Raw genomic sequence first — 16,921 nt, 5'->3', positions numbered from 1 at the left:
TGGAGCAGGTAGTGCTTCTGACTCATTCAGAGGAGTAGTCAGAGTACCAGGTGGTGGTCGTAGTGGTTGGCATGATGGCAATTTTTGCGCTGACATATGGTATAGGCAAAGTGGGTGACCTGTGCCGTCTGTGCAGGCTAGCCTGCGGGATACTCTATGAGAAGTGGCATGGTAGATGGCCAGGAGAGGTAGGCAGAAGAGGAGCGCTGATTCCGACTGGAGAGGAGGCTGCTGGGATAAACACGAATGTTGGTCCCCGGTAGGGCAGACCGCCTACTCTGTCCTGGGATGGAGCTCAGCTGGCCATGGAAGATCCCTCTCATCGGAGGAGAACAAGGCCAAGGGCTTGAAGCAGAGGAAGGATATCTCTGCTGCCTCAGGCAGGCAGCAGGCAGTGGAAAGCTAGCAGGGGGAACAGGTTGAAACATGGGGAATGAGCTTGCGTGTGCACGAACCTGATTTGCTGGGTGAGCAGGGGTGCACCAGAATCTGACGCCTAAATTAGAGGTTCGACTCCAGCAGAAATAGCAGAAGGCAGCGGGATGGCGCAATAAGGACTGGAGAGGTCCAAGGGAGCAAAGCAGGGAAGTCCTTGGGAGAGACCAGGGGGTCCACCGAGCACAGGCAGAGAGAAAATAGTGTGTGGGTGATATGTAACCCCATTTGGAATTTTTCTACTAGTTTCCAGTACATTATATGGTAAAGTTAGTAGTGTCCCTCAAAACTGCAAGTCGTGGCCTATCTGTATGTGCAGACGACGTGTTTTAAATTTGTGTGAACCCACTGGGTTTTCCAAGAGGAAAGCTCTTCAGGGCACCTCATCATTTTTTTTTTCATCCTGCAATGTCTTTGCTCAGGCACTTCATTGGGCAACACAGGAAACTATGGGTGTAGGCTGCTTCACGCAGCGCTTCTCTAAATGTATTTGTTAGTGTCAGCCTTTGGCAGGAGGCTAACACTAACAAATACATTTAAAGAAGCGCTTTCTTCATGATTTTTGACGACTTGCAGGTTTTTTTTACCCTTTTTTTTCACCATTTTTGGGTCATCTTTTTTGCTGGTATTTTCCCATTTTGTTTTTTTCCTCCATTAATCAAAAAAGAAATTGTTAGCAGTTTCTGATGCAAAATGTGAAAATGCTCAGAGGCCCATAGCGTCGTTTGTTAGCCTTCCTATTGACTTGTACTGCTTAGAACAGGGGGGTCTCAAGGCCTCAACTCGGTTGGGTAAATGTGCCACACAGAAAAAAAAAATCGAAGTTAACAAGCCGCGTTCCTTACGGAACCAGATGACTTTTTCAGTGGTACCGTTTTATTTTGTTTGTTTTTTTACTATGCGCATTTTCTTGATCACTTTTTTTTTTATTTTTTTTGCGTCAGTATGTTAAAAGAGCTGTCCTCCTTAAAATAACTGTCTAGATGCCGCTACTACTATTGTCAGTGGTGTCTATGGGCTTAATACTGATCTTGACCATTGCTGCAGGGTGTACACCCGCTGATATTGGTGCCGGCTCTGCTTGCGAGCGAGCGTCATCCTAACCCTGTGCATGTACTGTGATTTGCAGTAAGTAGCCTCCTGCTGCGCCGTACATGTACGATAGGTGTTGGGAAGGGCTTAATTAGAAAAATAAAATCTTCCTCTCCATATAGCGGTGCCTCTGCTCTGACACACTGCGCTCCTCATTCAGCGTCCTCTCTGCTGTCCCAAAAATGTCTCAGGAGCTCCGTTCCGCTTGAGGTGCAGACACCAGGCCCAGGGGGCTGCATGCACGCCTCGGGGCGCATGTTTGAGACCCCTAAATTATTCATCAGACATACACAGTATTTCATAATATTTTCCAAGCATGTGCACTGAACACGCTGTAACGAAAAGTTATAACCACAATATTTTCTCTTAAAAATCATCTGAAATATGTTAATTTAACTGTTCAAGTGATTTTATGTTTTTACACAGCCATCGTACATCAGGAGGACAGTGAAGAAGCGCCCGGCATACTGGACATAGACATGTTCCATTTAATGGTGAGCGTTCCTAGCCATTTTATGGGTAATTGCTGATATATAGGAACAGTTTTCCACCCGATTCTGAATTTTTTTCATTTTTTTTTTCATTAGCTTCACGTCTTTCCGGAATAGAAGAAAAAAAAACCATATAAAATAAACTTTAAAAATGCCCAAATTAAGAGAATTTGGTGCAATCAAAAATGAGCAAAAAAAATGACAAAAACTAGACATAAAAAGGGCACATTTTTTGCTCTGGCCCAAAACGCAGATCCTTACAAAAGTCTGAATTTTTTTTAGCCACTATAATATATAATAAACTATACAAGCTAGGTATCTCCGTAATTGTACTGATCTGGAAAATTATGGTGTTTTGTTTTTGTTTTTACCTCTCAATAAATGCCGTACAAACGAAACCCGAAAAACAATGGCGGTATTTCACTTTTACACCATTTAACCCCATTTACATTGTATGGCTAAAGTGAATGGTGTCTCACTCAAAACTGCAACTCCTCCTGCAAATGGGCAGCACGGTGGCTCAGTGGATAGCAGAGCAGCCTTGCAGCGCTGGGGTCCTGGGTTCTAATCCCACCCAGGACAACATCTGCAAAGAGTTTGTATGTTCTCTCCGTGTTTGTGTGGGTTTCCTCCGGGTTCTCCGGTTTCCTCCCACATTCCAAAGACATACTGATAGGGAATTAAGATTGTGAGCCCCAATGGGGACAGCGATGATAATGTGTGCAAAACTGTAAAGCGCTGCGGAATATAAAAATAAAGATTATTATTATATGAGTCCTCATACGGCTATGTCGACAAAAATATAAAAGAAAAAAAATATGGCTGTTGGAGGAAAAGAAGGGGGAATGAAAAATTACTCAGTAGTGGATTATAGTCTTGTTTTCTTTGGACCATCCCTACTTAATAGAAGGGCCCCTTCTATTGCCCCTGCACATTAAGCACCCACCTTTAAACACCAAGTAAGTTTTTTCTGTTAAAACAAAACCTGGCAGAAAATGTTCCTTTTCCTGCAGCGCCTCCATGGGAAAAAGTAGGCATTACACAGTGTTCATTCTCGTTAAATGTGCTGTCCAGAATAGGTCAGGTTCTCCAGAGTGAGAGTACTCTTGGCCAAGAGAAGAAGGTCATGATGGGTGAAACAAGGCCCCCTATATTGCCTAAGAATTTGCTAATAATTAACATAAAGGTGTATTCTCATCTACAAGAGCCCTATCCCAATATGCAGTATTAATAATAATAATATTAGCAAATACCTCCAATTACTAATGTTGTGTAGTTCTTCTGATTCGCTATGTCACCTACCCCATGTGCAGGGCATTTCACTGGCTTAGATATCCATAGTTACGACCACGCATATAGTGACAGTTAGAGGTAGTGGTTGTAACCTAAGCTACTGCAATGGCCTGGACATGGGGTAAGTGACATAGCAAATCAGAAGCACTTTACTACATTTCTCATTGGAGGTATTTGCTAATATTATTATTAACCAGAGCTAGAATGGGTTTGTAGCAAGCAAGCCATGCCAGACTAATCTAATTTCCTTCTGTGGTGGAATCACTGACTGGGTGGATCAGGGAAATGCGGTTGACATGGTATATCTCGACTTCAGCAAAGCATTTGAGAAAGTGTCTCATACTATCCTTATTGAAAAAATGACCAAGAATTAGGCTATGGTTTGGTGGATTCATAACTGGCTCAGTGATCATACTCAAAGAGTGATGATAAATGGTTGCACATCCAATTGGAAGAGTGTTTCAAGTGGGGAACCACAAGGCACTGTCCTGGCCCCAGTGTTGTTCAACATTTTTATAAATGATCTACATAAGGGAACTGAAGGTAAACTAATGACATTTGCAGACGATGTAAAGCTAGGAGGATTGATAATAGAGAAGACAGAAAGGATTCAGAAGGATCTAGATAAGCTTGAACATTGGGCAGCGACTAATAAAATTGTATTTAACAGGGAGAAATGCAATATTCTACATCTGGGCAAGAAAAACGAAAATCTATAGAATGGGAGGAATAGACCTAAGCAACAGCACGTGTGAAAAAGACTTGGGGTACTAATAGATCACAGACTGCACATGAGTCAACAGTGTGATGCAGCAGCAAAAAAGGCAAGCACAGTTCTAGGATGCATTAAGAGAAGCATAGAGTCTAGATCACGTGAAGTAATTATCCCCCTCTGCTCCTCCTTGGTCAGGCCTCATCTGGAATACTGTGTCCAGTTCTGGGCACCACATTTTAAAAAGACATTGAAAAACTGGAGCAAGTTCAGAGAAAAGTTACCAGGATGGTGAGCAGACTGCAAAGTATGTCCTACGAGGAACGGTTAAAGGATCTGGGAACGTTTAGCTTGCAAAAAAGAAGGCAGGGAGGAGACTATATTCAGTACAAGAGTCATCAGGCACAATATAACACTGAGGCCAGGAGCAGACAAATATCACTCCCCCATCGTAAACATCAGAAGAGATTAGCTGAAAAGGACTGCTCCCAAATATAATGTACACACAAAAATGGAGCATGAACAATGTCCCACTGATCATGATAAAAAGATTATTTTATTGAAACAAATCATATATACAAACAAATATACAAATTTCAATACAGACCCAAAAATAGGAGGTACAAGGGGAAACCTGGCGATAAATAGGGAAGGAGTGGGAGATAAAATGTATCCCATCAGGGTATAAGCATGATTGTGGTCCACGCAAAGTTCAGTGGCTAACCCCATCAGAGCAACATCATTATATGTATAGGAAGCATACCCATCATGAGCCCAGAACAACTGCAGTTACAGTATATCCGCATGCTTACCTATGAGTAAGGGTGACTCCCACGGCTTCCCAGATACCCCGACGCGCGTTTCACGGTCCAGCTTTTTCAAAGGGGAGACTATAGCTGTCACAAATATCTGAAGGGATGTCACAGTGTAGAGGGATCATCATTATTCTCATTTGCACATGGAAACACCAGAAGCAATGGAATGAAACTGAAAGGGAGAAGATACAGATTAGATGTTAGAAAGAACTTTTTGACAGTGAGGGTGATCAATGAGTGGAACAGGCTGCCACGAGAGGTGGTGAGTTCTCCTACCATGGAAGTCTTCAAACAGGTGCTGGACAGACATCTGTCTGAGATGGTTTAGTGAGTCCTGCATTGAGCAGGGGGTTGGACCAGATGACCCTGGACGTCCCTTCCAACTCTAACATTGTAATGATTCTATTACACCTACTACATATTGGGATAGGGTATTGAGGATGGTAATAACCCTTTAAATTCCCCAGTAAAATAACATACTCGCCAGAAAAGCCAGCGCCAACCATGCTGGAACGGCGCCACCGCTAGAGGCAAGTAGGAGCTTTTCTTCTTTTACTCGGGGGGACTCGGACATATAAGAACTGGTTCGACACCCTTTTTAATATTGAATTTTTGGAAACCGACAACTACAATACATAAAACTATGTTAAACTCTCAGCGTTTATAATGAGATTATTTCTGATGATTCAGTGTTTTTCCTTACAGGTCAGCTTGGTGCTTTCCTTCCAATCCGTGCAGTGCCAGGACTTTTCGGGGTACAGCTTAGGCATTGGGGATCTGTATCTTTTTCACTTAGCGACCATGGCACATATCATTCAGATAGTGCTCACATCCAGTCCAGGTAAGGAGATTTCATCATAAATTCAGCACCCTGCATAATGACCATGGCACATAGTACATTTCAGCAGATGCAAGTCGTGAGTTTCACAATTGATATTCTTTTAGGTAATATTTGCCAGTTTAGCCGTTTCTTTCTTCCTCCATAGCCAAAATCCATAAATATATGTTTGATTCATCATCTATTGACGTCTCAAGTAGTCTGAAATTCATTGCAAGTCTCAGCAGACGCTCAGGTTGCTTTGCTGTCCATCCCCCATGCTTCACACTGTAGTTTTGTTTCTTCATTTTTGGGGAAATGCAATGTTACAGGCTCTAGCAATCCACACTTGTGAACAAGAATGACATATGGATTACTTAAAAGGAGAATTCAGGGAATCGTTATTACATTTACTAACATAGTATGGCGCCACCTGGTGTTCACAGTTTAAAACCCTGTGCACGTCCACCAAATTGGCTGACAGACATGCTCAGTCATATATTACAGAGCAGCCAATAGAAATAGTTTCCTGCCTGCTTGTCAGGAAAGGTGTAAAGTCTCTGCAGTAGCACAGAATTATAGCTGAGAAGACTTGTTCTGCGGAGGAAGTATGAAATTACTATGCCGTCAGCTGCCAGATGGAGAAGAAGACCAATTCTGTCCATAGCCATACCCACAGCAGCTCCAAAGGGGGACACATGGACGTAATAGAATGATTATAAAGGAGTTTTATGCTAGAATAAGCCTTTAAGGACTTTTGGTATGTAAATTATAACATTTGTATTGTATTAGAAGATGAAATGGAGCAGGAATGCCCAGATGGAGAAGAGGAACAGGCGGCACTGGCTCTGTATAGGACAATCTGTCGGTGTACCGGAAGGTGAGAAGCTATATGTTCAGGCTTGGACTGGCCCATCGGGGAACCGGTGTTTTTCCCAGTGGGCCTCTCTCAGGAGCAGCGCTTGGCACAGTCCATTTGATGCACTATCTGCAGACACAGGCAGCATCTCTGTCATTTATGCAGATGTGATTGTTTGTGACTTTATAATTTTAATGGTCCAGGGGGCTCAGCAAATTTTTAAAGGGGCTTGGCCATTGAGGAGATGATATTTTATTTGCTGGGGAAGTAGGTGAATATTATTCATTCTCCCTGCAGCGCCACTGCAAATAATGAGTCGCTTTCTGTTACTTTGGCTATTATGGAGGTTCTGAGCCCTTTACTACACTCATTAGGCATATTCGACCTAAGGCGTGTATTAGAGGTTGCCTAAAGAGAGAGACCGTTTGCCACTCACCAGGTAGCCTTGTGAAAGGGCCCGTAGTGCCCGCTTCATTGTTGTAGCCTCTTTAAAGGAGTTTTCGGGTGCAGTTTGTTTAAAAAAAGTTTAACAAATACCCCATTCATTATTCACCCTCCCCAGGTCCAACTCTGAGTCTCTGCCCTGCTACTGTTGTCTGTTATTGTCTGCAGTGCTGACATCACATCTACAGCGCTGCAGCCAATCGGTGCTGTCTGCTCTGGCAAAGCGGCTGAGCTCATTTATTGGCTGCAGCGCTAACCATTTGACATCAGCGCTGCAGACAATTCCGGACATGAGAACAGTGCTGGAATCTCAGCGCTGTCTACAGAGAGTCAGGGAGAGTGAGTAGTTTTTACGTTGGCTTGCAGGCTGCACCACTGTTAGGACAAGTACAAAGCGTGCATGTAGGAACCAGGGTATTGCTACAGGGGTGCGGACAGGTCCTCTCTTGTTTAGCGCTCATAGTCTGCCATATAATGGGCATTATTTATCTGTGATACACTGTTTGTACTTTTGTCCTGATCACCTTCCTTCTCAATTTAAAGTGCAATGAAGATGTGGTCCTCCGGGTGGCACCTGTACAGGGCAATAAAAACAGCAATTCTGCCCTTCCTTAGGTGTTCAGCTCTGTTTTTTCATTACCTAAATGGAGTCCCAGCACCTACAGAGATGCCAGGTATAGTACTAATCTTATTATATCATAGTCATGGTATCAGTGGTCCAGACGGGATATCTTTTTGAGATTTTGTAAAAAATAAAAAAAAATAAAAAAAATGATTTTACTATGCTGTGTGTACTCCTATTATTTCCATCAGTTTTGTATTTATAGGGGTGTTCCGTTGCTGGGAGAGAGTCCGGTCATCTATCACCAGTTTCTTGTGCCGCTGCAGCAATGACACATTGTACTGACACAGATGATAACGTGTTGATTAGCGAGGGTCCGACCCCTGGGACATGCACCCATAGGCAGCATGCAGGCTCGAGCGTCACTTCATTCTTTGCCCTTGGCTCTTAAGCGCTGCTCTCAGCTTTTTCTGAGTGGAGCTGCGATCATGCATTCGACCTGCCTCTCCATTGTAGCAGGAATAAAGATTCCCCTTTCTGCCGATCGGTTCAGATCCCATCTGTCGGTGCCCACGCAAATCATTAAGTTATCATCTATCCACAGTATAACTTGTTTTCACTGAATGACCCCTTCAATTTATGTATACATTTGTCACATTTTGTATAAAATATCCCAAGACCATCATGTACATAGCTGTAAATAATAGTTATTTTTACATTTTCAGTGAGCGGATTGAGCCAGATCAGCCATCTTTGCAGTTACCTCTCATTACCCAGCAACCTTATCAGCATTTTTCAACAAAATTCCCAAGTGACAGATTCACTCATCAATAGGTAATTGGTTCAAACTGTTTTAAAGCTAACGTCCAATTGATCGATAAGTTAAAGAATTTACAGTAGTGTGTTCCTCTGTGAGAATATGGTGTTACCTCTGTAGTCTGTCCTGCAGCAGGCTGGAGTGAATGTCATTATCTCTGTAGTCTTTTCTGCAGCAGGCTGGAGTGAATATGTTGTTACTATTGATGAGCGAGTGTACTCGTTGCTCGGGTTTTCCAGGGCATGCTTTGGTGTCGTACGAGTATTTGTTAGTGTTCGGAGATTTAGTTTTCATCACTGCAGCTGAATGATTTACAGCTACTACCCAGCCTGAGTACATGTGGGGGTCGCCTGGTTGCTAGGGAATCCCCACATGTAATCAAGCTCCCTAGTAGCTGTAAATCATTCAACTGAGGTGATGAAAACTAAATCTCCGAGCAGTTACAAATACCCGGAGACCACCCGAGCAACTAGTACATTCGCTCATCACTAGTTGTTACCTCTGTATTCTCTCCTGCAGCAGGCTAGAGTGAATATGTTGTTACCTCTGTATTCTCTCCTGCAGCAGGCTAGAGTGAATATGTTGTTACCTCTGTAGTCTCTCCTGCAGCAGGCTGGAGTGAATATGTTGTTACCTCTGTAGTCTCTCCTGCAGCAGGCTAGAGTGAATATGTTGTTACCTCTGTAGTCTCTCCTGCAGCAGCCTACAGTGAATATGTTGTTACCTCTGTAGTCTCTCCTGCAGCAGCCTAGAGTGAATATGTTTTTACCTCTGTAGTCTCTTCTGCAGCAGGCTGGAGTGAATATGTTGTTACCTCTGTAGTCTCTCCTGCAGCAGCCTACAGTGAATATGTTTTTACCTCTGTAGTCTCTTCTGCAGCAGGCTAGAGTGAATATGTTGTTACATCTGTAGTCTCCTGCAGCAGGCTAGAGTGAATATGTTGTTACCTCTGTAGTCTCTCCTGCAGCAGGCTAGAGTGAATATGTTTTTACCTCTGTAGTCTCTTCTGCAGCAGCCTAGAGTGAATATGTTTTTACCTCTGTAGTCTCTTCTGCAGCAGCCTAGAGTGAATATGTTTTTACCTCTGTAGTCTCTTCTGCAGCAGCCTAGAGTGAATATGTTGTTACCTCTGTAGTCTCCTGCAGCAGGTTGGAGTGAATATGTTGTTACCTCTGTAGTCTCTCCTGCAGCAGCCTAGAGTGAATATGTTGTTACCTCTGTAGTCTCCTGCAGCAGGTTGGAGTGAATATGTTATTACCTCTGTAGTTTCTCCTGCAGCAGGTTGGAGTGAATATGTTGTTACCTCTGTAGTCTCTCCTGCAGCAGTCTAGAGTGAATATGTTTTTACCTCTGTAGTCTCTTCTGCAGCAGGCTAGAGTGAATATGTTGTTACCTCTGTAGTCTCTCCTGCAGCAGCCTAGAGTGAATATGTTGTTACCTCTGTAGTCTCCTGCAGCAGGTTGGAGTGAATATGTTGTTACCTCTGTAGTCTCTTCTGCAGCAGGCTAGAGTGAATATGTTGTTACCTCTGTAGTCTCTCCTGCAGCAGCCTAGAGTGAATATGTTGTTACCTCTGTAGTCTCCTGCAGCAGGTTGGAGTGAATATGTTGTTACCGCTGTAGTCTCTCCTGCAGCAGGCTAGAGTGAATGTCATTACCTCTGTAGTCTCTCCTGCAGCAGTCTAGAGTGAATGTCATTACCTCTGTAGTCTCTCCTGCAGCAGGTTGGAGTATATATGTTGTTACCTCTGTAGTCTCCAGCAGATTGGAGTGAATATGTTGTTACCTCTGTAGTCTCCAGCAGGCTGGAGTATATATGTTGTTACCTCTGTAGTCTCCAGCAGATTGGAGTGAATATGTTGTTACCTCTGTAGTTTCTCCTGCAGCAGGCTGGAGTGAATATGTTGTTACCTCTGTAGTCTCCTGCAGCAGGCTAGAGTGAATATGTTGTTACCTCTGTAGTCTCTCCTGCAGCAGGCTGGAGTGAATATGTTGTTACCTCTGTAGTCTCTCCTGCAGCAGGCTGGAGTATATATGTTGTTACCTCTGTAGTCTCCAGCAGATTGGAGTGAATATGTTGTTACCTCTGTAGTCTCCAGCAGGCTGGAGTATATATGTTGTTACCTCTGTAGTCTCTCCTGCAGCAGGCTGTCTACCCTGCATTTTACTTTATAGTCACTACAACTCAGTGGCTCAGTGGTTAGCACTGCAGCTTTGCAGCGCTGGAGTCCTGGGTTCAGACTCCACCAAGGACAACATCTGCAAAGAGTTTGTATGTTCTCTCTGTGTTTGCGTGGGTTTCCTCCGGGTACTCTGGTTTCCTCCCACATTCCAAAGACTTATTATAGGGAATTTAGATTGTGTGCAACCTGTAAAGCGCTGCGGAATATGTTAGCGCTATATAAAAAAAAAGATTATTATTATTACTACAACAGCATCTTTTGCAACTTAGGTAAACTTTTCGAGGCTACACAGCAACTTCTGGCTGTGCAATTTAAGATGGCAATATCTTGCAGTCATTGTTTCAAGTAATGATACTAAATGTGGTCTTCATGCTGAAATCAGGTCCTTCCCTATGAGTACAATCAGTATTTAATTCTAAGTTGTGCTGCCACTAGTAGGCTTCTAATGTTTTAAAATGTCAGGCAACAAGATTTGGGTCGTTATTGGTTCACTGTACACCTATTTAGCTCTGTCTGTACCTTTTTGTTATTTTTGTCTTCTTTTTTTTTCTGTAAGCTGGTGTAAACATAAGGACGTGAGAAGATGTGCTGATGCTGAGCGGACATCCATTAGGTAAGTTTTCTTCACCAGTATGAAAGTTAAAGATTTTCTCTTTATCTAATAAGTTGGTAAAATTTCATTTAAAGTACCGTATTTTTCGGACTATAAGACGCACTTTTTTCCAAAATGTATTTCTCTATCGGCACTCATTGGGGGACACAGGAACCATGGGTGTATGCTGCTGACACTATGCATAAAAAAAAAAAAGTTAGCTCCTCCTCTGCAGTGTACACCCCACCGACTGGCATCATGAACTTCAGTTTATCTTAGTATCAGTAGGAGGTGGACACGGGTCTTTCATTAGACCCTTATCTACCTCAATGTGCGTCGTTTTCTTTCAGGTTTTCCAGAGGGATACAGGTCACACCTGTAATCCCACAATACGGACTATGAGTACGGCGTGTACTGCCACCCCGTATCCTCATAGATCCCTCAGCAGGACCAAGATCCTAGCACACAAGCGTGCTCAGAAGTCCGGTCCTAGCTCCGTCCCCCACCCACTCGCCCACCAGAGCCTGTCGGTTGGAGGAGACGATGACGTCCGTCAGCATCTCCCTGGACGTCTAATTCCTTTTGGATTGAGGTACCTCTCTTTTCAGGATCTGTCATTAGAGAGCGAGGCCTCCAGACTAGAGACGGCGCGGGATATGTAGTTGCGTATTCCCCCTCCTGTCCCAGATCGGTACTTAGCTTGGGGGGCGCAGAGCTTTTCAGCAGCCGCACCGTCTGCGGCAGTTTAATGCTCCTTTACAGCGCCGCGATCCACGCCCGGCGACGCGGCTCCGCCCACTTCCGTTTTTCATCTGGCAGGCTTTTCTCCCACCCGACAATCTCTCTTCCTGCACTATCCGTCCACCGGCGCCATCTTGTTTCTCCTGGGTGCACGGCCAATGCCGCCCTCCCCACTACACCGCTGCTTGGTGCCACACATCGCCGCTCTGCCCCTTCCAGAGCGCGCTTGCTGGCGTCCTTCTCAGCAGTCGCCATCTGCAGTTCCCATGTCTTGGATTGTGGCAGGAGCTCACATTGCCTTCCTGCCTAAAGGGCTACTTCTCCCCGGAGGTCCATCCGCAAGCCGGACAGCTTCCTCCACCTGGAATCCGTTTTGCTCTGCCGTAGCGAATCTAACATGGGTGTCTCAAACTCTAGTGTCCGTGCTTGATCGATTACCCCTGCAGTCTCCCACAGTAGCCAGCGGGTCGCAGGAGCCTCAGTCTGAGCCCTCCATTATAAGCCGCAAAAGGTCCAGACAGGAACACCGGTCTGAGTCCTTTTTTCGTTCCATCTCGCCCCATGGTCCTTCTCTGCGGTCGGCTTTTCCCCCGGTCCTCCTCCCCCGAGTCAGGCGAGGCGTTCTCTGATGCGCCTTCAGAGGATATTTCGGAGCTGGATTCGAACCAAATCGCTAGCATGAGGGATATAGTTCAGAACCTCATTGGAGCGATAAATCAGACCTGTAGCTTCAAGGATTCCTCTACGGAACCCGCAGATCAGGCGGGTTCGTTTAGATGGTCTAACCCACCTTCCAAGTTTTTCGCTCCTCACCCTGAATTCAAGGAGATCATGACCAGAGAAAAAGAGAATCCAACCAGACGTTTTCAGAGGGGAAAGCGCCTTGGCGTTTTATATCCTTTTCCTCCAGAACTTACCGCCAATTGGACTGTTTCTCCCTCGGTGGATCCTCCAGTTTCCAAGCTGTCCACCAACACGGTCTTTTTACTGTCAGGCGAAGCATCGCTGAAGGATTCTAACGATAGAGTCATAGAATCCTTTACGAAGTCAGCCTTTGAAGCGGCTGCAGCTACTCTATGCCCGGCATTTGCTTCCCCTTGGGTTTCAAAATCCATATCCAAATGGGCCAAATACTCCGTCGGGGCATCCTGGACAGGGCTCCAACCGGACAGCTGGCGGAGCTTGCCAACCAGATTTCTCTTGCGGGTGAATACCTGGTCCCAAATGGGATAATATCCATTCAGTATTATTGATGGTTGTTCTATTAAAAGAGGTGAGCTGTCTTATTGGGATGGGGAGGGATAAGTTGGGAATGCTGAGGTTTGGTTATGGGGACAATTTTGTATTGAAAACAAGACTAATATGTAAAAAGCAATGGTATTCTTAATAAAAATCTATTTGAGTAAAAAAAAAAAGGATGCCACCGGGGGCACAAGTTCTCTTCCCCAGTCTAAATCTCGTCGCCCTCCTCCTAGATGGCAATTTCGGTCATTTCGCGGCATCAGATTCATTCTCCCAACAGCAGAGGCCGCAGGCGCATCAAGAGAAGAAGGTATCCTTTAGACCCAATGCTTCCTGGCATTCTCACTACTCCCAAGGTAGATCCTCCAGGTCTAGGACTGGAAGATCCACCTCGGCATGACTCTCGACAAGTCCCCAGCCCACTTCCCAGGCTGGGCGGCCGTCTCCTCTTCTTCAGAGACGTCTGGATCTCCTCAGTAGAGGACGCATGGCTCAGGGAAGTTGTATCCTCGGGATACAAAATAGAGTTCGTTTCACAACCCCGGAATCGTTTCTTCGAATCCTGACCTCCAAGAGACCCCACTCTAGTTCCGGGTTTCTTCTCAGCCATTGCTTCTCTCCTCAAATCCGAGGTAATCGGTCCCATCCCAGAAAAAGAACGGTTCACAGGTTTCTATTCAAATCTTTTTGTGGTACCGAAAAAAGACGGCAAGGTTCGTCCCATTCTGGATCTCAAATTGCTGAACAAGAGAGTTCGTCTGAGACAGTTCAGGATGGAATCTCTTCGTTCAGTAATTGCTTCCATGGAGGCTCAGGAATTTCTGTGCTCCATAGATATTCAGGATGCCTACCTCCACTTTCCGATATTCCCGGGACGTCACCGATTCCTGCGCATTGCAGTGCTCCAGGATCATTTTCAGTTCGTCGCCCTGCCGTTCAGTCTCGCAACCGCTCCCACGTCAGGGGACTGGTACTTTTTCCGTACCTCGACGAAATCCTCATCAAGGCTCCGTCCTTTTCTCAGGCTCACGAGAGCCCGTCCATCGTCCTCGACACTCTAGCCCGTTTTGGGTGGCTTGTCAACATGAAGAAATCCTGTCTTGTCCCTTCCCAGCGCCTCGTTTTTCTGGGCATTCTCTTCGACACTCGTCAGACCAAAGTCTTCCTTCCCAAAGACAAGAGATCCATCCTTCGTCGGGACGTACGCTTGCTCCAGGGTCCTCGGCTTCTCTCCTTCCGATCGGCCATGAAGGTTCTGGGGAGGATGGTAGCAACATTGGAAGCGATTCCCTTCGCTCAATTTCACTCACGACCTCTTCAGCAAGCCATCCTATCAATGGGACAGGTCTGTCTTCTCCCTGGATCGTCCTATCTGACTCTATCCTCTGGTCAAACGGTCCCTCAACTGGTGGCTGACATCACCTCTCATCTCATAGGGCAGGTCCTTCCTTCCAGTTCACTGGCAGGTGGTGATGACGGAAGCCAGCCTTCTCGGCTGGGGTGCGGTGTTTCGCCACCTGACTGTTCAGGGTCGTTGGTCGGCGCAGGAGTCTTCTCTGCCGATCAATGTCCTCGAGATTCGGGCCATCTTTCTCTCCCTTCGTCACTGGGAAAGGATTCTCAGGGGTCTAATCTGAATCCAGACGGACAATGTCACGGCTGTGGCATATGTCAACCATTGGGGGGGACTTGGAGCTCCTTGGCCGAGGTATCCAAGATCCTCCTCTTGGCAGAGGCAACGGTTCCGGTGATATCCGCGGTGCATATCCCCGGCGTGGACATTGGGCCGCCGACTTCCTCAGCAGCGAGGGTCTCGCGGCAGGGGAATGGTCTTTGCATCTGGAGGTCTTCCATCAGATTTCTCTTCGATGGGGGACTCTGGACGTAGACCTCACGGCATCCCGAATGAACAGGAAGGTTCCTCGGTTCGTCTCCAGGTCTCTCGACCCTCTCACAATGGACGTCGACGCTCTGGCCATTCCTTCGTCGCAGTTCGTGCTCCCCTATCTGTTTCCAACCCTTCCCTTGCTTCCCAAGCTGTTGAAAAAGATTAAGGCGGAAGGGGTATCGGTCATTCTGATCGCCCTGGATTGACCCAGGAGATCTTGGTTTGCGGAGATCATCAATCTTCTCACGGACGCCCCCTAGCTCCTTCCAGACAGACCCGATCTGCTGTCTCAGGGTCCGATCTGCCACCCGAATTCTCAGTCACTCAGCTTAATGGAGTGGCTGTTGAGACCGCAGTACTAAGAGCGTCCGGCCTTTCAGATCGGATCATTCACACTATGATTCAGGCTAGGAAGCCTTCGTCTTCCAGGATCTACTATCGTACCTGGAAGGCTTCCGTTGGCACAAGTCCAACTGCGTTTCACCTATGTCCTTTTTCCTGCCTTCCATTTTGGCCTTCCTTCAGGCAGGACTGGATTCGGGCCTTGCTCTTAGTTCCCTAAAGGGCCGGGTTTCTGTGCTCACCATCCTTTTTCAGAAGACGTTATATTCTTGGCCACAGATTAAGACCTTCCTTCAAGGAGTAGACCATGCTGTCCTTCCGTACCGGACCCCTGTGGATTCATGGGATTTAAATCTTGCGCTGGATGTTCTGAGGGGTTCCCCTTTGAGCCTCTCAGGGAGGTTTCCCTGTCAGTTCTATCTTGGAAGGTGGCCTTTCTTGTGGCCATCACTTCGATTCGCCGCGTTTCCGAGTTGGCGGCCCTTTCTTGCCGACCTCCTTTCTTGGTTATCCACCAGGACAAGGTGGTCCTCAGGCCTCCGCCTTCCTTCCTTCCTTCCTAAGGTGGTTTCCACCTTCCACCTCAACGTGGACATCGTTCTACCTTCCTTTTGTCCAGCTCTGACCCATCCTCTGGAGTGATCGTTGAACAAGCTGGAGGGCAGTGAGGAGCTACCTGGCTAGAAAGGCTCCTTTCCGGAAGACGGGTTCTCTTTTCATCATTCCTGATGGCACGCGTAGAGGCCTGCCGGCTTCCAAGGCGACAATTGCTCGCTGGATCAGAATGGCAATTTTGGAGGCTCCCCGGGTCAAGAACAGAGTGCCTCCTCCTGGGATAAAGGCTCACTCTACCCGGGCAGTCGGCGCTTCCTGGGCGGTACACCACAGGGCTTCCGCCCTACAACTTTGCAAAGCGGCAACTTGGTCTTCCATCCACACGTTCACCAAATTTTACAAGGTCCATACCTATGCTTCGGCGGACGCCAGCCTAGGCAGAAGGATCTTACAGGCGGCAGTGGTGAGTCCTCTGACCTGATGGAAGTCTGTTTTTCCCACCCCAGGGACTGCTTTGGGACGTCCCATGGTTCCTGTGTCCCCCAATGAGGTGATAGAGAAAACAGGATTTTTGGTTGCTTATCATAAAATCTGTTTCTCGGAGCCTTCATTGGGGGACACATCACCCTCCCATGTTATTCAGTTTCTGTTGTTCTGTGTTTTATGACTGTTCTCATGTTTACAGTTCTCATGTTTGTGGTTATGTTATCTCAACCTTATTGTTTTTCTCCTACTGCTTTCTCACTAACTGAAGTTCATAATGCCAGTCGGTGGGGTGTACACTGCAGAGGAGGAGCTAATTTTTTTTTTTGTGCATAGTGTCAGCCTCTTAGTGGCAGCACATACACCCATGGTTCCTGTGTCCCCCAATGAAGGAACCGAGAAACAGATTTTACGGTAAGCAACCAAAAATCCTGTTTTGGTGGAAATGGGGGTTCGTCTTATAGTCCGAATGTACTTACCAGAAGTGTGGCGCCAGCAGGCGTCAGGCAATTCTTCTGGCCCTGGGCTAGGAAGAGGGAGTGTTTGGTGGTCCAACGCT

At 46.2% G+C, this 16,921-nt stretch overlaps 1 protein-coding gene across 6 annotated transcripts in view; it reads left to right on the top strand.

Annotated features, from left to right (window-relative positions):
- The window catches only part of UBR2 (ubiquitin protein ligase E3 component n-recognin 2), a 143,151-nt gene that overhangs the window by 122,226 nt on the left and 4,004 nt on the right, over positions 1 to 16,921 (top strand). For 3 of the 6 annotated variants that reach the window (XM_069768573.1, XM_069768572.1, XM_069768571.1), the window contains 6 exons: positions 1,954 to 2,021; positions 5,544 to 5,679; positions 6,448 to 6,535; positions 7,502 to 7,632; positions 8,246 to 8,354; positions 11,076 to 11,132. In XM_069768573.1, coding sequence (XP_069624674.1) covers positions 1,954 to 2,021; positions 5,544 to 5,679; positions 6,448 to 6,535; positions 7,502 to 7,632; positions 8,246 to 8,354; positions 11,076 to 11,132 — 589 coding nt within the window. Of the gene's footprint in view, positions 1 to 1,953; positions 2,022 to 2,114; positions 2,793 to 5,543; positions 5,680 to 6,447; positions 6,536 to 7,501; positions 7,633 to 8,245; positions 8,355 to 11,075; positions 11,133 to 16,921 lie in introns of those variants that run through there. The other 3 variants (XM_069768577.1, XM_069768574.1, XM_069768575.1) reach the window with 2 other exon arrangements.

The sequence above is a fragment of the Ranitomeya imitator genome, chromosome 5 (assembly GCF_032444005.1).
Source record: "Ranitomeya imitator isolate aRanImi1 chromosome 5, aRanImi1.pri, whole genome shotgun sequence".
NCBI classification, from domain to species: domain Eukaryota; kingdom Metazoa; phylum Chordata; class Amphibia; order Anura; family Dendrobatidae; genus Ranitomeya; species Ranitomeya imitator.
This window is presented reverse-complemented; position numbering and strand designations above follow the sequence as displayed.